At 47.7% G+C, this 22,602-nt stretch overlaps 1 protein-coding gene across 1 annotated transcript; it reads right to left on the bottom strand.

Moving 5' to 3' along the window:
- Nucleotides 1–3,609: 3,609 nt before the first annotated feature.
- On the bottom strand, nucleotides 3,610–22,178 carry EIF4E2 (eukaryotic translation initiation factor 4E family member 2; the record flags this gene model as incomplete). Its single annotated transcript, XM_009872966.1, has 6 exons — nucleotides 3,610–4,097; nucleotides 14,958–15,094; nucleotides 15,184–15,336; nucleotides 18,121–18,225; nucleotides 20,626–20,760; nucleotides 22,064–22,178. Coding segments are annotated over 6 exons (685 nt in total), but the record flags the coding sequence as incomplete, so codon positions are not given.
- Between the last annotated feature and the right edge of the window lie 424 nt (nucleotides 22,179–22,602).

Raw genomic sequence — 22,602 nt, 5'->3', positions numbered from 1 at the left:
CTCTGCTGCTGCTGGGAGAAAACCAGCTGGTTACTGCCAGAGTTGGGGGCATCTTGGGCACTGTTGGAAGTGGAAGGCAGACATCCAGCAGTGGAAAAATCACCTCTTGAACACCTGCAGCCTGGTCATGGTCAGGAGTCACCCACTGGCTGTGCCGGCCTCCCCGTGCTCTCTGCAAGGCAGCTTTTCCTGCCCCGTCCCTGGGAGATCGGTGATGTCCACAGTACTGAGAACAGGTGGATCTGGTTCTTCAGGCCGGCTGGGATGGTGCCTACCAATGCAGGCAGGGATGCTCAGAGGAGCTCACCAAGCACCCAGTACCCTGCCTGGGTCACCTCTCATGGAGTCAACCCTGTGGCCATGATCTGGGTGAGGTGACCAGGTCCTGGCGCACTGTACTCCTGCTGGCCACAGCCTTCTTGCTGATGAGCAACTACAGCACTCCCGTTCACCCACAGCCACCCCATGGCGATGTCCTCTCCTCAGCCCCACAGCAGCTGGTGGGACAGACTGCCTTGGCCAAGTGCCCCCAGCTCTGAGAGAGCCAGGAGGTACCGTACGCTGCCCATACCTTAGCTCCAGACATGTCCTCAGCCCCTGGGTTCTCCCACCCACTCCAACAAGATGCAGAGTTACCGAGCTCTGTCTCGCTTTTGCCCGGCCCTCTTCCAGTGATTTGTGGTCCCCATTGCCCTCCTGCCAGTCTGCAGGGCAAGTGCTCCCTGAAGAGGGCCAGATACTGTCACCTACTTCTCTCTGCTCCACAGAGCTGCTGCTTCTTGCAGGTCCCCAACATGTCCATACAGCACAACGGGAGAAGGACGAGCTCTTCCAGCCTGCCAGGAGCAGGCAGCTGAGACCACATTCTCCACCACCACCCAGCAGTGGTTTTACCAGCACCCTGTAAATCCCTGGGGCTTTGTCACCGCATCAGAAACAAGGACAAAACCAAAAGCAGTAGCCAGGATGCCACAGGTCTCAGGCAGCAGATGTGTCTGGCAGAATGTGGTGAGGGAACACCTTGCAGCTGACCCTATGCAGAGCTAGCAGGGTGCTGGGAGGAGCACGGTGAGAGCCTCCTCATGACAACATCAGCCCCGTGAGCCCACATCCCATCAAGGAGCAATGAGATGAGGCAGTATCATCATCCAAGCAACCCCCAACCGCTCCTCTCCAAAATTAGGGACTCCTTTTTCTCTTTGTGGGCTGGGAAGCAGATTTCCTCTTTAGCTCCAGCTTGGAGACACCCATGCACCCACCACCCTGCTCCCTGAGCTGCCCAGCCAAGCCCAGCCTGGCAATCAGTTGTAGCCAGAGACACCCAGGGCCCATGAGCCCACCACACCCTTGGGTAAGAAGTGCCCTGGGGCTGGGCTTCAAGGGATTCAAAGCCCTGCTGGTTTTCCCAGAAGGCACTATGGAAGGATCTGAGGAAGTTTAAGGGTGGACAAAGCTTTCAGGGTGAGGAGGGAAGGATATGACTCACCACAGATTTGGGGCTCCCACAGCTCCAGGCTTGCTTCCTGAACGAAGAGGATCTGAAACCTTTTTTGAGTGCATGACAGGGGCTTCTTCCCCTCCCAAACAACCCCACAGCTATCTTTTTACCACTCTTATGACAGTAGACCAGGACACAGTAGACCACAAACCAAAAGACATGCTCAAAAAACCCCACTCTGGCTCCATCCCTCTCCAAGCCACAGGAGACACCAAACTTGGTGCTTGGCACCGACTGAATACTGCTTTTCTTTTGACCTCAGGAAAAGCTGTAGCCTTGAAGAGGACAAACTCCATGCCCCAGCCAGCTTGCTCCCTTCAAGGCTGAGCAAGAGGAACCAGGGCTGAGCTCCTCCAAATCTCAACCACAGCAGCAGCAGGAGGAACAGCCTCCCAGAGAAGGGCTCTTCCACAACTCACTCGTAAAGCGTATTTAAGGGCGAACACAGCAAGACTGCAGCATTTTCAGGTTTAATAGCAAGCCTGCACTCATCGGCACCAGCTTAGATGCGGGGCATCAGAGGCGAGAAGTGGGCGAGTACATAAAATAGCAGAGGTGGATGTGACGCGCAGCTGGGCACAACAACAGGACTAAAGCCCTAAGTGATGTGATCTGCAAGAAGCTAAATGCGCTGTGAATAAAGGGAGCCTGCAGCTAGTATTACAGCCTCGCCTGGCGAGGCTATTTTTGCTTAGATTGCCAAAATGTAATTACAACTAAATCCCCCCTAACAAATACCAGAGAGCAGCAGGGGAGAGTTGTATTTAAAAGGAATTTTAAGTAGCAGCCATAGTAATACCTGATCGCAGTGGGGAAAACAAACTATGCTTGGAAAAGAGCTGGAGACAAACAAGTGGCAAGAGCAGGAACAGGACCGTGGGGTCTTGAGAAACAGAGAAAGGGAGGCCACCACTGCTCTGCTCCCTGCCCAGCCAGGTGCCAGCAGCCACAAACCACCTGACCATGGTGAGCAGTTGTTGCTGTCAGTGCACTGGATGCTTCTAGAGACAGGCTAGGATCGACACCGTCAACACAGAAAACAAACCCTTCAGAAGACTGAATATTTTAAACTGTTTTCTCTGCCAGCCCTGGCTGCTTTCAGTCTAGGCTTCAATAATAACACGAGGAATTTGTAATTGGAGTCATGAGGCTGAAAGTCTCCAAGGCTGGTAATTGTCCCAGACATGGCTGCTGGTTCTGCAGTCGCGACCAAATTGGCCCAAGCAGTCCCTTCTCCCGAGGGATGGCGAGAGCAGGAGAGGTGCCCCATCTCTGGCCGCAGCCTCCCCTCCTGGGCCCGATGTGAAGGCTCTGTCAGAAATGAGAGGCAATTGTGCGATTCCCCAGGGAAAAGGGGAAAAGGCTGGAGATGTTAATGAGTACAATTAGCGTCGTAGCCAAGCAGAATCAGAGGAAATAATTAGATCCTATTGTTTTTCCTGTGGTGTCCGAATTGCAGCTAGGCTGGCTTTCCAGGCAACAACCCAGCATAGGTCCAGCCTCACCTTGGAGGTGAGACAGGAGACAGGGGGTCACTGGCAGCCCCGCTTCTGGTCACAGCTCTCACACAGCCTGGGCCATCACTTTTTTCTGCTGCACCCCCCAAGAGTCCTGTCTCCAGATGGCTGAAGACTCACGGACCTCACCACACGGCTCTGCATTCAGCCTTCCCTCAGTCCCAAGCAGGGCAGTGCTGCCGGCCCTGCACCGAGACAGCCAGAACCAAGGCAACTAAGTGACACCAAACATCTCTATTTTAAGAGAAGCTCCCATCCCTCTCCCCAGCCAGTGTACTGCTAACCAGGGAGTACAACGAAGGGGCAGAGACAAAGCAAACACCTCATTTTTTAAGCAAGATGTCACATGTCTGATGCCTCTGCCCATGTAATTCCACAAATAAAGTGAAGTTTGACCACCACTGGGGTGCTTTGCTGCTTCATGTAGGTGGGCAGCTCAGGGGAAGACACTCTACAGAGCTGGCAGAAGCAGGCCTGGGGTCTTACCACAGCCTAGAGAAATACCATTTATATACCAAATATATATCAACATAACACCAGAAGACAATTTTTAGACAGAGAAAAAAAAATATATAAAAAAAAAGAGAGACTGAAAGAAACAAAGAGACCCAATAATTTATTGGCAGAGCTGAAAGGGGGCATTTGAAAACCACAGGGCTGACTCTCAACTGGGAAGTCCCTCCCAGCTGCAGAGAGATTTATAATACTGGTATCCCTCAGCAAAAGGCTCTGACACCGAGGCAGAATCCCAGAGATCCTGCATGCCATGTAGAGAAAGAGAGGAAAGTGCTGCAAGATGCGGCCCCAAGGGCACGCTGCTAATTGAAAGGTTGGCCTCCCGCCCCACTGTTAAAAAAAAAAGTTTGTGTATGACAAAATCGGCCCCTATTGTCACCGCTGCTGGAGGGCTTCAGATGGATCCTTCCTCCAAGGAGGAGTGTGAGAGAGTGGCCCATGAGTCCCTTCAGAGGTCGGAGGGCACTGGTGGAGACCTCTCAGTGCTTTCAACACGGAGAGAGGAGCTTAGTGCCAACTCTTGTTCTCACAATGTGATTTTTGTGTTTCGAAAGCTTGAATTATCCCTGGAAAACAGAGGGAAGAAGGAGGTTAAAGGCGTGCATTCCTTCAGATCACAGTAACCCCCCCATTCCCCCCACCATAGCTACCAGAGTTGCCATCTCAGTATGTCACTCAAATCAAGGCTTGTTAAACCTCTCAAGCAGATCTGCTTTCTAACTAGAGACTTTTCACGTAAGTCAACTCGCTGCTCCAGAACACTTGGAATATGGGGAGAACCTGGTTCACCCCCATTCATCAGGCAACAAAAAGGGTCCTCTCATGTGAGCAGAGCACCTGAGACTCTGGAAACTTCCCTGACAAATTTTGGCATTTAATTGACTTGCAAGATTTCTTCCTTCCCAAAACATTTGTCCTCAGGGATTCTGTCTGGAGCACAAATATACCATCAGTCCAGCCTTGTCCTGCCTCTGTCCCTCATAGTTAGATTCCTTTTGTCATGCTGTCAACAAGTTTAACTTTCTGATCTCTCCTACCTTAAAAGAATCCCACATGAAAATGATGTTTCCCTCAAGTTTAAAGAGAAAAGTTTCTTCATCAGCTTTCACTCACATGAGTACAGCCACGTGAGCTGCAGGGGCTAGTGATAAACAAAGGACCACTGGTCCACAACCTTTGTTTGTATGGTCTTGTGACACGTGGCAGCAGTTGAAGATGGGGCAGGTTACAGAAACCTGTGCTAACGCTGCTCTCCTGTGAGCAGCAGCAACAGGCAAAGCATATTTACACATTAACAGAACGGTGGTTGTTTTTCTGAACTCAAACGGAAATAAATGAGATCACAATTATTTTGAGAGGACAGGTTTGGCAGCTCTTCTCATTACGGGGACAGGGCAGTAAGTCACCCAAACCGAACACGTAGGGATGTCCCAGCACATACCACAGCAAACTGGCAGAGCTGTGCTGAAGAGCCTGCAACGTGCTCTGCAGGATGGTAAAATCCTGCTTAAACCCTTGAGCTTGCATCGTGTGCTGCTAAGAGCTGCATGGTAGCTGTAGCTGTGACAGTGCAGCACAGTGCATGCTGGAACACCTCCAGGAGGCAGGCTGGAGAGCCGCAGGAGCAGAAGGAAGTGAAAAAATCCACTCTTCAGAGAGTTAAACAAGTTACTCCACTACTACATGATGGCAAAAACCATACTGGAGGCCATCTGCAGAAGACTGGGGCTCACCTTTGCACCTGCCAGGAAAGCAGGCTGTGTTGTCATTTGGGAGCGTGTGATCCAGGATTCATTAACGGGATTTCAGTTAATTTGCAACAATGGTTTGGCTTTTTAACCCATCCTGTACTTTCACCCGTGCCATCTACCTCAGAAGGACAGCACAAGTTGGTTACCTCTTTCTCAGATAGGTTTCTGTATTTCCTCTCCTTTTGCCTTTACCGGGGTGCCCCAGGTCCTCTGCTCATCACTACTCTCAGTGTAGGTAACCCAACCCAGCTGAGAGCTAAATCAGCTCTGTCACTGTTTTCCCATACACCTGGCATGTTTACTGTCTCCTGAGACTGGTATTCCATGAGGTGAGCCAGTTTCCTCTTTGGGAAGGTCACCTGAATGTCGTCTAACAATAACAACACTACCAGGTGTAACATTTTGTAACGCTTGATCCTCACAAAAAAGCCAAATCAGTGAGGAAAAACAGGTATCATTTCCACTCATGGCTTCAGAGCAAGCTAAGAGCAAGCTATGAGAACACTGCTTGCCCAAAGCTGTGGAGGGAGGTTTTGGGGATCCCCAGCAACCCCTTGGAGCTTGGCTGTGTTGGAGCAGCTACGTACCACCACGGAGTGGGAACTGGGCTGAGTAAGGCCTCCTTCCAGCGGGTTCCTCTGCTCTTGCACTTGGCAATGCAGCAATCCCACTTGGCTACAGCCAAACACACCTCTCCTTGCCAGGCCTCCTGCCAGCCCTTTGGAAGGAAAGGGCCTGCCATCAGGGAAGTGGGCGCTGGAGAGGAAAAACAATTGGAGCTGCGAGGCTCACAACAGCCCTGAGCTCACCTTGCCTATCTTCTCTGCACGCAGTCGGCTGCCACTACCAGGAGTAGCAGGTGTTTTCATCTCATTAGCCACAGCATTATTAGTTGGAAATACAGTAGCTACTGTGTGTCCTTCCTGAGCAAGCTTTTACTTACAGACCGATTTATTCTGCTCCAGCCCACTTTCAAGAGCAAAGGCACGTACGCCAAGCTCCAGGAGCCTCTCTCAGTGTCCATCACATGTATGTGCTGAGCGTTCATTCACCACTCCATACATGCTTACAGTCAACCCTAGGCAACAGATCCAGGCTAAAGACATACCTCTCAGCCTCCTGGGACCTGGTCTGGGTACAGGTGCCTTGCACAGAGGAAGGACACGTTAACAAAATAGCACACAGCATCACAACTGAAAATGCTCCATGAATGGAGACCACAGTCAACACTGGTGTCTTTGGCCCAAAAAAAATAAATAAAAAAAATTTGTTTTGATCTTTGGGAAAGAGCCAATAGCAGAATGGGCCCACCACGAGGCCCAGCAGGCAGAAGAACATGCCAGCCTGCGGAAAGAGGGTTGGAAGCTGAGAGGTATGCCATGAAGTCACATAGGAAGAAAGATGAGGCCCTACCCTGGGTGTGACAGAGGGAGGGGGAGCGTTCGATCAGCGGCCACTGCTGTTCACCAGGCCATGAAACTCCTCCCAGGCCCTGGCAAGCCAGAGGGAAAAAAAAAAAATATATAAAAATGAAACAAAACTGAAAAAAATCCCACAGTACTTCAGATCAAAGGCTTCTTAACTTTTAACGAGAGCAGAAACATTCAATGGCGTTTGAAAGGCACTTGTCTTCAGAGAGCAAGGCAATATTCTCTGATAGCCCTGGTGGATAGAAGCATCTTTAAAACCCAGCCAAACATCTGACAGCGCCAGGCAGCTTTAACGTTCTGCACAGACATGAAGCGTTCCCACTGGCTGCTGGTGATATAGCTACATTAATACCCAGAGACAGGTATGACCTTCCCAGTCACAAATGGAATATCCATTTCCCATTGCTAATAAACCAGCCAACGTTACGTCCTTCTGGAGGATTATCATGCTCCTTGGCTGGTTAAACTCAGTCAGTTATTGGCCTCATGCTTCACCACATACTTGCATATGTAGCAATCCCCCCCCAAAACGGGCTTCTTTTTATGCCATGCGGCTTAGTTATGAAATTCTTCGATCAGGCAGTGGAATCCAATTGTTATTAGAAAGTCTCATTTCCTATTGTAAACCCGCATTGTTAAGGACGACCCAGTAAAAACACTGCAGCTATGTGAATCGAAAACGTTTTCAGGTAAGTTAGAGGGACGGGCCTAACACTGCATTCCCTGGTGGAGAATGTTACTGACGGACGAAGCCAGCAGACTGAAAAATTGCTGTCTATTTGACGAAGGCAGCACACTGAAAGCCCTCTCAGGGAAAAGATGCTGAGGTTAATGCGAGCATGACTATTATCTTCTGGGATCAAAGAACCTCACAGTTCTCTAAGCCCAGCAAAACAACGCTGGTGCCTATAGCACATGCCGAGCCATTTACCGAACCCAGGGAGTCCCTCAGACCTGGGGGGACCTTAAAGGGAACCCAGGTTGGTTATAAATCCAGACCACCTTGCATATTTTGTTGCTGGTACTTAACAGCTACCTCACATCTTGTTTTCTGCATTGCCTCATCAGGCCAGTGCAACACAACAGGAGACCAGAAATGGAAATCTGGTATCAGCCAGCATCTGCGCCAAAACCAGACCACCAGCCTTGCTCTTACCTGAGCCTCACAGAGTCAAGCTCCCAGCCAGCATTCACAAGAGCAGCTCAGGTATCAAGTGCTCTTTCCCAGCAAAGTCACAGCCCAAATAAACACGGAGTATACTGGCAGAGTGCCTGTCACGTGCGCTCTGCAAGGCTGTACAGCACACGCATCAGGAACCCAACAAAGAGAGCACAAGCAAGAAGCTGGTCACTGTAGCGTACAGCTTGGAATTCATGATGCTGCCCTCTCAGACCACAGGACAGCAAATCCCTCTTTTGGAAGCGCTGAAGATGAAAATCTAAAGATCACCTACTTGGGCACCACCAACAGAAGCTTGGTGAGTGGCAAAACACTCCAGTTCTTCCCAGTTCAGTAATGCCTTGACAAAACTTTTAAGCAGCAACTACATCTCCACAGCCATCACCAACGTCCTCATCTACTGCTGGCTACGCGTTCTCCTCAGTTTCCTTCCACCTCGAAATCCTCCCAACCTCATTGACTCGGATGGACAGGCAAGTAACAGTCACCCATGGGAGTCCCAAAGCTACATGGAATATTTACCTGACCCTCAGAAAAAAGCCCCTGAAGCCAAAAGAAACGTGCGGGATGAAGACAGCAAAGGGTGCTGCAGATGGAACAGGACAGCACACAGGAGACAGCTGCGGTGCATTAATACGTCAAGTCAGATCTTCAACCAACCAGGGTACAGCAGTGTGCTGCCCAGAGGAGAGAGACCCACAAGCAGCTCATTCTAAGCAAGGCAGCAGCACAGAAGCCCCTAAATGGGAACTTTCCTTTCCAAGTCTCCCCAGACACAGCACCCTTCAAAAGCCAAGAAGTCTTCCAGAGAAAACTGCCCACGTCACCCAGTCAGCACCCGGCACTATACACTGTGGGTACAACTGCCTCTCTCCAGAAAAAAGTCAGGGGAAGAGTAACTCTGGATCTAAAGCCCTCTCAGCTGCTGAACACAGGCTGGAAAGCTACACACATCTCCAGCCTTGTCAAAGAGTCTCTAACCTTCACGTCTGCCCTCCAACCTCCCGTGCCTTGTATTTCTACCACATTTCCATCACCCGTCATCGTATCTTCTCTCTTTCCTCTCCCACAGTTCTCCCCAAACTCCTAACTTCTGTTCTCCACAGAAGGGACACAAGGGCAGATTATTTGTCAACATAATCAATAATTTATTACCCTTTCCAAACCAAGGAGTTCCCTGTTCCAACATTCCAATAACATCACACACACAGTCCTCCAGCTGCCAAGTCTCGCTCACATAGAGAAAAAGCTCTTCCAGCCAAGGATTTTTAAGCCAAGACCCTCATACATATTATAGTACTAATTACTCCAACTATCTGCTGACTTGACTGAAAAAAATCCACCAGGATGTGCCTGCCCTTATGTACCCAAACTATGCTAGCAGAGCAAACTGCTCTCCATTCCGTACCGAACGAGGCTGCCAGTTAATTCCGTCTGGCAGAATCTTTACGACCTGTGACGTGCCAAAGGCACAGCGCCAGAGGATCTAAGAGGTTATTTTTATGTATAGACATTTTTAGTACCTTATTGCTATACTGTCTGCGCAGCAATCAGATACGCGGTGAATTGATCCCCAACACTTAGGTTATTCCCACTGAACAGATGGGAAATGGAAACATTGGCAGGCTAAATAAAACCAGCCAGAGCTGTTCTTCCACACTCATTCCTGACCCACAACTGTTGAAACTTCCCACCTTCTCCCTCAGTGCCCAGGGTCAGGGCTCCCCTTACTCCCATCAAGTGAGCTGGGAGGGTGGGAGGGAAACTGCAAAAATGATCCACTGTCAGAGACTCCAGCAAAAAGAGGAAGAGCAGCCACAGTGGCTTCAAGGGACTTTCCAAATCACCGTGGTGCAAACAGTACCAGGCGTTTCTCAATTTTTAAGTCCTAGAAGTTCCCGTCAGCACAGCACAGCTCTGCCTCCTCCTCATCGTCTTCCCCAGCTAAAAAAAGGAGACACAAAGCTCACAGTACCCACTGCCCTCACAACAGTCACCAACATCTGTCCCTTCTGCCAGCCTGTGCGCAACCTCCCAGCACCCTGCCCACTCGCTACACCCCAGAGCGGCACAGCCTCTCCCTGGGCGCTCCCCATGTTATATCAGAGTGCTTGGGATTTGCTCAAAGCCAGTCAAGAGCTTTGTGTCAGGCCTGAAAACTAATAGCTTTAAAAAATTTAGGAAATTCTTCTAGCTTGAAATAATTCTTTCATGTATCTGGCAGCGTCTGTAGCAAAGGCAAAGAGGGAAGCCATTGTGACCTTGAAATGAGGACACCTGAACGGACCTCCTTGGAAAGAAATACGAAATAAATAGGTTATAGTCACTTCTTTGGTAAGAGACAGGCCACCAAGGTAAGGAAACCTTTTACAAAGTCACAGAGACTTTCTGAATAAAGCATACTACAGTGACAGAGAACGAATCAACGAATCCATCACTCCAAAGCCCGGGAAGTGCCTTTAGACTTGCAGCACCTGAAAATATTACTGGAACTGGAGAATAGAGTGATAAATGAATTAAGTCAATATTGCAGAGACTCTGGAGAAGAGGATGGCTATCAGATCTGGAACCTTACCACTGTCCTCCAGCCTTTATTCCTGCTCTCACATTTGAAGGAATGAGGGTGAAACAATGCAGCTCTCTAAAGCTGTCAAGACCCAAGGCAACCTGCGTCCCACCAGCGTGTACAGGTCCCATTTGCAAACCCTCAAACTTTAGACAAGGTTAACCCTGTCCACACCATTTAAGGACAACACAATTAGGACAGCCGCACTGAGAAGTTTTCCTGAGGACCTGGAAATCTGCAAGCAAATGGAAACCAGTGCTATAAAACCATAAGAGTTACAGAATCAGCTGAACTCTGATGTAACAAGCATCCCACTGCCAGCTTACTGTCTCACAAACACTGATCTTCTTGCCCAAGACCTCCCACTTCCATGGGATTTCTCTTCCTCATGCCTCAGTTTCTTTTTTTTGGTCATTCCTCACTTTTTTGTCTCAAAAACCCTGACTCTGCAGTCTTCTTACAGGGCATACCCTTACTCTCTCCACAGTGTATCTGCTTGTTTCCCAGCTAAGATACAGTCCGAGGCCATTTCCTCCAACTGCCTGTGGTGAAATGAACCCAGTGCCAGCCCTATTAAGATCAACTATTCTTCTCATTTACTCGAGCCGTTCCATTAGTTATCAGTGGTGACTTTGAAATGAAAGGATAGTTTTATACCCTGCTCAGCTCTCACTGCAGCAGGCACTTACAAATAACTGAAGCTTTGTTTTCAGAAAAAGCAACCTTGCTCTGGAGCTGACAGGACGATCCATAAAGTCACACAGCAACCCAAGGATTTCCAGCCCAGCTGGCACAGCAGCAGCCTGCTGTACAGCCACAGGGCTGGTCTCTCCTGGCATGTGAAGGAACGCTGCTGAATTTGCCTAGGATTCCTGGATGGCACCACACGTGCGAGCTCTCAACACAGGAGATGGTCACTGACCGGGCAGGCATCAGCGTGGAAAAGAAAGGCTGATAACCCCAGGCAGGGCAAAGGTGTATGCAAGACAGCCAAGCACTTCACACTGCAATACTCAGGAAAAAAAAAGAAAAGAAAAGAAAAGAAAATCAGACTTTACAGTGATCACTTCTCCTTCACATCTCTCCCAAATGCAGCTCACTCACTACAGATACCCAAGTATTCTCAGTGGCTTCACTGAGACGTGACAGGGCTTAGGCTGGCAATATTCAGCTTACAAAAAAAGCAAAGTGCACGTCCTAAGGCCAGCAAAAGTAAGAGGTCACTTATTTTTTCTTAATTCCAAAACACAGGGAGTGCCAGTGCTCATAACCCCCTGTCACTGCTGGATCACATCACCTCCAAGGTTAATGACACTGATGAACAGAACCTATTAAGTGGTTTGCTACATCCAATCTCGCCTCTCCCAGTCCATCTCTGAGGGAACAAAGAGAAGAGATTAATTTCTCTCCAGCTACTGAAACAAGGTAGCCCACAAGACACCATGTGTGTTCTTTTGAGGTGCTCGGCTAAGGTCCTATCAATCCCCTGGAATTCAGCAGAGCCCAAGAGATTTCTTCTAGCTCTTCCAGCAAGTCTGAAAATTAATAGAGACTAGGCTGACCCTTCCACTCGCTGGGATTTAGGCAGCTTGTCAATATCACAAGCAAGAGAAAGGACAAACACAGGAAAATTGCAATGAAAGATCTGCTTATCTAGTTAAATGCACAAGCCTCACCACTGAGAGCAGGAAGGACAGAATGCAAAACAGCTCCCCGGAATAGCTGTGAAGCAACAGATACTTTTCAAATGCCACTTCGCAGCGCCACTGCTTTCTGAAACAAAGGGGGCTGCAGCCTCACTGACAACTCATGAAAAATGGTGTCTAAAAATGAGTTAATATGAAATGCATCATCCCAAAAGGAATGTATCAAATCCAAAACAAAGGGCTCAAGTTGCATAGTGAGGGGCACGCTAGCAATTTCTGCAGAAGCGTTCATTTACAGTGTGTCAAAAGCTAATCCAGGTCAATTCACTACTTAAAAGTCAAGGTTTTGAGAAACGCCTGTTCTTTTCTTGCTAAGCGTGCTCCCTTCCCTGAAGCACAATCAATGCCAATCAAGCCCTGCACATGAGCAGAGCTCTAGTGGAGAGATGCAGCCCATACAAATGAAAAATGCCACGAGCCCCCCTCAAAAGGCAGCCCTCGCAAAGCCTCCAGCACGGCTCTTCCATTAGAGCCTTTCATAAAACACAACCAGAGTGTGAATAGAGAGCGCTGGCTAGAAAGCCCTCCCGAGTCATAAATCACATGGTACATGCGCAGCATAAGTGGAGTTTATTCGTGACGGACAGTATTTCAACAGGGCTTGATAAATGGGCGAGGAAAAGGAGCCAGACTTTATGGAGGATAGAACCAGTTACACAAGAGATTCTTCATTAGTGAGAGAACCGTAATGAGATGAAGCACAGCCAACTGGAGTCAGACTGAAAGCCGGGGCTGTCCTGCGCTTCTCTGTCAACGAAGCAGGCGCCGTCACCTCTCCACAGCTGCTGCTGTTTGCTGCCTGCTTGTACCAGTCAAGAAAGGCATGAGAAGTCGGTCCACACATTACTCCACAAACTCCACTGACAAGCAGGTTTGCTCTGAATTTACACCAGCGCCGTTAGAAGGAGATGCTGGATGGCACTGCAGGCAGGCTGCAGGAGCTCAGTGGAAAATGTCGTGATACCCTACACGGCAGAAGGTTAATTGCTTAGATACACCTCACTGGGACACCATCAAACCAACTCCTGACTGTCCCTCCTGCCCACAGAGTAAGTGGGAGATGACCCAGTCCACCCCTATTTAAGAATTGCTCCCAGCTGTAACCTGAGCTACTAAACTCAATTCCTCAAACACCTGCTATTCCTGGACAAGCTCCCTTTGCACAAAAAGAAACTTTGACACCACGCAGGAAGAGAGGGCAGCGGGCACGGCCCACGATGCTGCCGTAGTGAAATGAGACCGCAGCGTTGGATGCACCACGGCGCAAGCACTGACGCCTGCCAGGGCAAGGATGGTTACAAACATCGCCGTAGCAGCGCTCTCTGTGCTGGGAATGTGCCGGTGGAGAGAGCTTCCAAGCGAAAGGCCACACCATTCCCATCCCAAACCTGCTACACGAACCACGGCCGCAGGTTAGGACCGCAGGCTCTGCGCACAGCCTGCCCTACAGAGACGGAGAGAAGTCAAACACCTCCCTCCTCTCGCATCACCACAGCCCTCAGTCTGCTGCTGCTGAACGGGAGTAAAACACCCGCTTCTGTGTCCAGGGCTCCTAACGTGGACGGAGAGTCCATAGTGCCCTCTTCTGGCAAAAAACCCAGGAGAAACGTTACTGGCAAGATCAGGAAGGTGAGATTTCAAGAGAAGTGGAACCTTTCCGAAACCAAAGTTGCCTGGGAAAGATTCAGTTTAACAATAATTTCTCCATCCCTCGTTTTTTTAGGAAAAGGAGGGAGTGCCATATGGAACGCCAGATGCCTACCGGCAGTTAAAATGCAACCTCTGTATTATTGCCAGTGACTTCCACTCAAAATTGGCCACAACTGGAAGTTAGCTGGCTGCTGATCTCAACAAACTGTCTGACAGCGCACTGGCAACAGGGTGATTATGTGGAAAGGATGTGCCAAGACAATGAAAGGAAGTCGCAAAAGGTACTTCCACCCTGTTTATGAGCTACACTAGAAAGCTCACTGCTCTATCAATGTCTTGTTAATTTGTTTCACTTCTCTTTCTGGGTACACCTTTTCAAGTATTAATTTAATCAATATGACCTAATCAGCGTATTGGTTTACAATATGCTTAAGAAAAAAAAAATTTACAGTATTCACCTCTAACTAATACTTATATACGCAATTTTGGGGGGAATAAAAGTCACCCTGAACTGCCCAGTATAGTAAGCTATAATAGGTTAATTTAAAAATACAGCCTTCCTCTCTGTGTACCATGATCTTCTAGTCTTGTTAAAGAGCCTCTGTCACCAGGGCCTGGAAGACTTAATATACGACGTTTATTATGATTAGAAATCATTTGTACAGCACTGTAAATTCACACAGCACTTTCCCAAGACCATTTATAAGTCTAATGGCACTATAAATCCCCGTTAGCTTCCGCACTTTATTCCCCAGAATCTCTATTTATTCAAATGATCTCGTATCCCCCCGCCACGCCACTGCAATCTTGTCTTTGAATACATCAAGCCACGGTCCCACACTGGGCTGCCCAACTCCCAAGTGACAGGCTGAGTGGATTGCTAAGAAAGCCCTGGACTATACAGCTGAAAAAAACCCAAACCCAAAACTAATTTAATGTCAGAGCTAAATGTCCCCAACAACAGCGCGATAATGACACAGATATTTGGCTTTCAGACTGCGCGGCAACGAACGCTGCTGTTTGTACTACAGCGAGCAGCCCCCCACGCCCACGAGCGCTTCTGTCGACTCCTGCGACCGGCGTGAAACTGCTCAAGCGCGACATGCAACCAGCAGCGGGCCCGGCCCCTGCCGCCCCACGTACTTGATGCTATCGGTGTGTGTTTTGTACTCCATGATGGTGTTGGGAGGTAGGTTGAGCACTCTTCGTAACGTGTCGCGTATCCGGGCCGTCGTGGCCTGGTCGCTGGCCGTCTTGTTCCATATGGAGATGATATCCTCCTACGGAACAGCACGGCAGGGGTAAGCAGACGGTAGTTTTTTGTCGCCCCGCCACACGGAAGGACAGGCCAGCTCTCAGAAGCACTTACCTGGAATCGGACAGAGACGACTGCCCCACAGATCTCTTCCCCCACCATAAACTGTTCTCCCAACATCGCCAGGATGAGATTCTCCCAGCACCGTGACGCTAAGCCCTTCCGCAGGCGGATAATCCATTTACCACCATTTTTGTTGGCATCGTCCTAGGAAGAGGGGCAAGAAATCGATTTGTTTTCTTCTACTTTTCTGCTTCCCACAAGACAGCAGAGCCACAGACCGAAGCAGGTATTGATTGGGTGGGGCAAGGGACAGAATGGAGGGATTTTCAGGCAAAGGCATTTTGCTTCTCTCCCATAGAGGCAGAGACAGGTGTACCACTTACTTTGAATACAAAGTATTCGAAACAACGACTCTCCAGATGAAGCTCTGAAGACTTCAGCTCTAGTGCTCTGATCCCACTAGCAAAGACTAACATCAGTCTATCAATCTGCACACAGAACCAGAGGCAAAGACCCTAAAATTCCTCCCAAACTCAAGACCGATTCTGTCTTTGTCTCATCCTCCGTATATTTAGTTCTGCTTGCAAAACACGAAACATCCCTCATCACAGAACAGGGAAGGCAGGGAAAAAGTTTGCGAAGTGATATTTAAAAGCAGCTGAAAGGTTGATAAACACTGCCCTTCCACATTTCCAGGAATGAGTTCCCAAGTTGTGTTAACACAGAAAGGACAAGTCTGTTCTCTGGGAATCACTCGACATTATTGCACATCACACAGCTGAATGTTCTAGACTGCAGTGATCCAGGGAAATAACCAAAAATGAGTGGAGAGAGTAAAGAAGAAATTTATGCTAAGCACCCAGTCCATCACCTCAATATTGTTGCACCTGAAAAAGAGATAAAAACCGCCACAGACTCCCGTTTCACAGAACACACACCTATGCCAAACAGCGGCTCCTCCTCTGTGCAGAACGCTGTGGTGTTCTCTTGTACAACACCACAGCTGGGAAATCTGACACAGTGAGAAGCGAACAAATTCCATCGAAAGCCAAAGAGAGAAAGGGAGGAACAAGTCAAAAAGGTGGCAGGCAGGAAGGGAAAGGGAAGACAGGTCTAGGATAGAAACAGAGAAGAACGAAGGGCAACTCAGAGGGGATGGGATGGCACAGTGCAAGACAAACCACCAGCGATCCCCTCTGCCAAGCTGGGGCACACTTTAAAGATGCCAGGCAAGGCAGCCCAACCCCTCCTGATGAAACAGTTAATGGCATTTCAGCCTTAGAGCTTCTCTAGCACTCAGATAAAACTAAACATTGATGAGCTCTCAGAAGCAGCAAGTGCTAACAAAGCAATCCTGGGCAAACACAGAGGCACCAGCACAACAGCAGCGCTCACCGCACTCCTGGCTTTTGGGTCTGTGCTAAACCCTGCGCTGAAAGGGGGACGTGTCAGCTGCAGACAAACCTCAAAGCATGACAGCAGCCACACATATGGGGAAGAATCCATATCAACACAAGCTCTAGGAACGTGGCATGCTCCCACGAGATGTGAACTACTTTCTGATTAATGTCGTTGTTGTCCAAGCTGTGAACACCGCACTCTAAGAATCAGGCTGCCTAGGCTTCAGCCTTGAAGCAGGGAGTTGGGTTTAACTCCTCAACCTTTCCACAGCGACTAAAGGGAGTCAGAAGAGAAAACAGTATTGCTCAAATTATTTCAAAGGTGGTTTAAGCAGGTCTGAGGCTAGGGAGAGAACAGCGATTGGGAGGCAGATGCTGTACTGTGTGTTTTACGGTTATTGTTAGTTTTGTTTCAGGTTAAACAAGCTTCGGTTCAGTCAAGCATTTGATTTGCCTTTACCAGAATAATAATGATCCGCAGCCCAGTAAATCACCAGGGAACATTACGCTTAATGCTTCTGACTTTTTCCAGACAAGGCACAGACAGATCCAAAAAAAGATCAGAGCTACATACATGCCTATACTTGCCTATGAGAACAACAGTAAGTAAAGGTTAATTTGGAAGAGAAAGGAGCATAAAAAAAGCCCTACAAAGCAAGAAGCAAAGGGAAGGCCAACAGCAACATCCCAGGTCCTCTTCTATAAATACGAGAAGGGAGCGGGGCTAGAAGTGAAAAAAACCCCAAGCAAACAGTCTCTCCACCTCCATCTTAAAATGGTTACTGGGAAATGCTTTACAGAAATTCTGGTATCATTTACTTGTGGACTCTCTGGTCGAGGCATTATCAGAGCAGCTAGCTCACGAGGAGTCCGAAAAGGGTTAAACGTTTTATATAAATTGTATTTGCAGTAACTGGCTATAAACCACCTTGCTTAAAATAACTGCCAACTAGGGTCACATATAAATTTCTCAGGATCGAGCAGCATAATTAGGTACTTCAGAGCAACACATAAAATTCTCATATTGCGAATGGTATTGGTCATTGCTGGAAACAGGCCATGAACTGGAAGAGTGATTTGCTGAGCAAAATGTTGTGGGGTTTTGTGCTTTTGCTTTTTTTATTTTTTCTTAACCATTTGGATAGGAATGAACGGAAGCAAATTAAGTGCCCTGGAGCAAAAAACGTAAACAAAGGGCTATGTCTTCTTTCCACCCCCAGCTCTACCTACAGCCACAGGTTTTTAATCATACGCACCTCTTCCTTGCCTGAAAAAGGAGGGCTGGCTTCTTACAAGCTTTGCTGAATCCCACTTACAGAGGTCCAGCTCGCCTAGAGGAGAGCCTCATGCTGCTGTCATTGCACAAAGGTATAGTAAGGGGCAAGTGCCTATATGAGGAGGGACAGAGCTTAGCTGGGATCTCCCCTTTGCTGGGCTACAGGCTGAGGAAAAGCTTACAGGAAACTAGAAGATAGGGCTGCAGCCCAGAGAAGCCTGGAGTGCCGTTTAGTGACATGAGTCCCTTCTAAAGGTTCCCTCCAGAATACCCTGGGAAAATCTTAAGGCAGAAATGAGAGCTCCAACTCACCTCCCACATGGGTTTGATTCCCTCTTTGAACAGGTGGAAGTCACTATGGCCTGTCAGGTCCCCAGGACGTACCATGTGACTGTAAAACCGCCAGAACTGTTCCACCTGCAATGACATGAACCGCACAATGAGGCTGCTCCAGCTGTTCACAGCCAAGTTTCCTACAGAAACTGGATTCCCTTTCTACACCAGCTGGTTAGAGCCACCTTCTCCTCTTATGTTCTGCTTTCTTGTCACAAAGGTGTTGTTTCGATACCCAGAAGCAGCAGTAGCATCAGAGCATCAGTGCCCGTTTCTGACTGGCTCCATTACTAAATGACCATGTGAAAAATTCAGCATGTGTCTTGGTGTTTGAAGAATCCCTTGCTAAGATAATTGCTATTCTGGAGAACAGCTTCAAATCTACCTCATACATCCTACTGCCCCAACTTTCCGTCAGTGGCTGCGTGTCTAGTGCATCAGCTAAGGCCTGGCCTCTCCACACCATCCCCAAAAGCCCTGCACTAACCACCGCTCTCTGCAATTGTGGAGACTACAGGAGGCTTCAAATTAGACATTTTTAATAATTCATTTTACTACATCCAGGTTTTAAGACAAAAGACACATTCTGGTGCTGGTTTAACATCTTAAGGCACCACTCAGAGCTTTTATTTGAATACCTCTTATTTCCTTTTACAATCTGCCATGGCACGCTCGCACCATTTCACTTTGCCCAGTTTCCACTGTGGCACCTCTGTGTCTACTTCAGACAATCTGGCCGGAAGGCAAGGGAATTACCTTTTCTAATTCTTCAATAACAAATTTATCCTTTGAGATTCCCTGGATACCAAAGGATTTTAGAGCGGCTTGATCTTTAAAAAAAACACGAGGCACTGGAAGAGATTATGCTAATTTCCATGTTTTAAGAGGGCGCTACTCAGGAAGACAAAAGCTATTAAGCAAACCAGCAGCAAAGCTGAAGCATTCAGACACCATCCCAAATGATTTACCAGTGGTCATCACTTGGGATTCTGCTCCAATCTCTGACCTCTGCCATCCAGGCAGGATTTTGCTTTTATAGCCAATAAAATTATGAACCAAGACTGAGGCTGGGTCAGAAGCAATCTGTTTTTGTCAGACCCATCCAAACGCAGCCCGGCAATTATGTTCTCACACCGAGCGAATATGCCCTCTAGTGGTTAGCTTTTAAAAGCTTTTAGAGCTTTTTATTGAGAAGCAAATTACAAACTTGCCAGGTTTAGGCTCAGACAATCCTTTTGGAAGCTTGCTCTTCCCGCTTCTTAAACAGAATTTGGAACCAAACACATAACCAGATCTGCTAGCCAGTATTTCTCCACCCTGACTGAATTCAAGCACTTTCAATATCCAGCAGCACCCGCAAACTCTTTACAACAAAGAGCAAACAGAGCGTGTGAAGTTTTCCTCTAAGGAGCTAAAAGTCAACATTAAACCTGCATCGATTTAACCGACTGAGAAGTTGTTGTCAGATCACCAAGAGTAAGCCACATTTTTCATTCACGGAATGTAAAAAGTACTAAAAGTACCTGCTCACACAGGGGAGCAGCAGCAGGAACTACCCACAACGAAAGGCTTAGAGCAATTCTTCCTACTCCTATCCCGTGCAAATGCAGTAACACAACCCAGCTGCCTGGACAGGTATATTTTTGCAGCCTCCAGAAGGGATAAAGGGATTTTTTTAAAAAAAAATATCTTACATTACAGAGGGCAGAGATCAACTGGCAGGCAAAACTAACATTTGGAAGGGACCCCAGAAAATCTGGACAAATACTAGATATAACAAAACCAATAAAAATACAAAAAAGAAAGCAGCCAACAGCATTCCCAGCCTTTTGCTTCTGTATCTTGGGATTCTGATGATGGTTTCACACTGCCAGCACCACGCAACAACCCAACACTGCCTTTCCAGGATACACTAATTTTATTCCAGGAATAAACAATTAAGAGAGGAAGGGAGAGCAGTTTCCCTCTTAATGAACTTCACTGTAACATCGAACTGCATCTCAGTCATCACTTCCAGACCAACAACAGCCCACCAGCTGCTCGTACACACAGGACACCAGATGCTCGTTCCAAACACAGTCTTCGTGGTGGAAACGCAGGCAGGAGGAAAGGGGGCGTGTGGGACCGTATAGACTTTGCTTCACACCTACGCTGCATCCAGAAAAGCTGTTCCTTTCTTCTCTTGCTTGCCCATCAAGTTCTGCTGCAGCTAGCAGATTTAAGGTACATGGGAGGGTTCTTTTAATTTTCTATTATCACTCCAGCTACCACCATCGCCGCAGGCACAGATGTCAGCACAGGGCAGGGGAGAACTGCTCGAGACACGTCACCTGCTGCAGGTAATTCAAGAACTCATCTATACGTCACAGCAAAGCACCCGCTCTCCTGTGTTCCTGCTGTCGAGAGCACAGCCTGTGCACACAGGGAGGGAGCCAGGCACGATGACCACGCTGTGCGACACGAGGACGGGAGGGTCATACTCACGGAGGCAAAGGTGCCGATCTGTTTGATGTTCTGCTCGTAACTCTGCGAGCTGGTAGGCCTCCCGGGTGTTCGTCTGGAGTACCAGAAGGTGTAATTATACTGCAAGGGGTGCTCGGCTGGCCCTGGGACAACAGCCTGCAGAAGAGAAAAGCTTGTTTACTCCTTACATGCTTCTCTAGAAGGGGGGTGGGGAAAAAATTACATCCACAGCGGCAGAAGTCCATGTGTTTCTGCCCTGATGGACTATAAAACAACCAACTAATCCTCATTTTTACAGAAAATTAATTATTTGAAATGGACCGTTAGGCTAAGAGCAGGTGACTGTTTCAAAGAATATTAGAAACAGTGCAGGGATGGCTGCGGAAATAACTACAAGCTCAGGAGAGCGCCACAAAAAAGCAAGCCTTGTAAGTATTAGAGACTGTATCACTAAATTTTCCTTTAATCCTTAACTGCGTCTGTCTTAAAGGAAAAAAAGGCAAACTAAAAAGGACAATGTGAGTATTTTAGCTTTTAACTTTTTCAAATTAAGGAAAAAAAAATAAGACACTCTCCTCTGGGAAGAACAAAACTCATTTATATTAAATCATGATTCAAAAGCAATTACAACTCCCTGGTGACACCAACTCCCTTAAGCAACCAACACCCTAACTACTCTGGGAGGATTAGTCTTAGAACTCATTATGTCAGGTTTGGCAGGACTCATGGCTAGCAGTGGGCAGTGATCCTTTTTCCATTTCCAAAATACTCATTTCTGATTAAAAAGCCTCTAATGAGTATGAAAGAAGCTAACGAGAACTCACTGCCCAAGAGTCAAAATTGAGAAGGGAAAAAAAAATCAAACCAGAAAGCCCTTATCTTGTATCACCAGACATTCTTACAGGAGTTACTAGGGCCTAAATCTCTGCTTTCTTGTCTATGGTAAGTTTATAAGGATTGCATTACTTCAGACAGAACAGTTTTCTTAAGCACAAGATTAAAAAAGAAACATTAAAACAGAACAGATACATGCCTTCTTAACTAGGCTATGCTACACATACAGTGACTCATTTTAATCCAAACAGTGGTAAATCAGCTATTTCAATTGGTAAAGCAACTGCAAGCCACTGCTTCCCATCAATCAGTTCTTCCCTCGCATGTTCTTCCAGCCAAAAAAAATTTTGGGAAGATAAAGCTGTATTTCTCATTTCTATACAAAAGCCAGGCAGAGTATTAGCTGCACTGAAGGGAATATTCACTCCTCAGACTACATACCACCAAAAGCCATAACAAATTAACCAAATACTAACGCAGCCCCTCCATCTTCATCACAACAGTGACAGTGCATTAAACAACCACAGCCCACCAATACATATTTGCTTATCCCTGAACCAAGGACTGACTCTCTAGCTCTCCCACATCATGCCTTAGCAGTGGAATGCGGACACCAGCGCCGTACCTTCCTCTTGGTAGTAGTCTGTGGCTTCTCTCTGTCGTTCTTTTCCTTCTCACCGTCTTTCTGTGTGTTATTTTCCTCGTTCTGGTCATGGTCTCCACTATCATCATCTTTCAATCTGAAAAAGAACAAAGAAAGCGAGTCTTACAACACACAGCCAAGAAGGTTCATACCAAGCCCCAGCACTCTACTTTTTAAGCTCCTCCATGGTGCAAAGACCACCAGCATTTAGAAATCATTGCTTAACAATCAACACCATAAAAACTACTACTAATCTACATGCCCAGAACTAATCACAGCTATCTTAGGTATCTTTTAAGCAAAAAATGAGCAACAAAGTGCCTTTTTAAAACAAACTCAAGCATTTTGTACTAGGTATCAATCCACCACAGCAAACGCCTGCTACTTGTTCGGGTGCCCAGCTACTCCGGAGCTGAACAGAAGACTCATCACTGTAGCTTTGCTAACTCTCTCCCACCCAGCCCCCCTCAGCACAGCAGAGGCAGTCCCTCGGGCGAGCTGACACCCACGCCGGCACCCAG

The sequence above is a fragment of the Apaloderma vittatum genome, unplaced genomic scaffold, assembly GCF_000703405.1.
Source record: "Apaloderma vittatum isolate BGI_N311 unplaced genomic scaffold, ASM70340v1 scaffold8287, whole genome shotgun sequence".
NCBI lineage: Eukaryota > Metazoa > Chordata > Aves > Trogoniformes > Trogonidae > Apaloderma > Apaloderma vittatum.
This window is presented reverse-complemented; position numbering and strand designations above follow the sequence as displayed.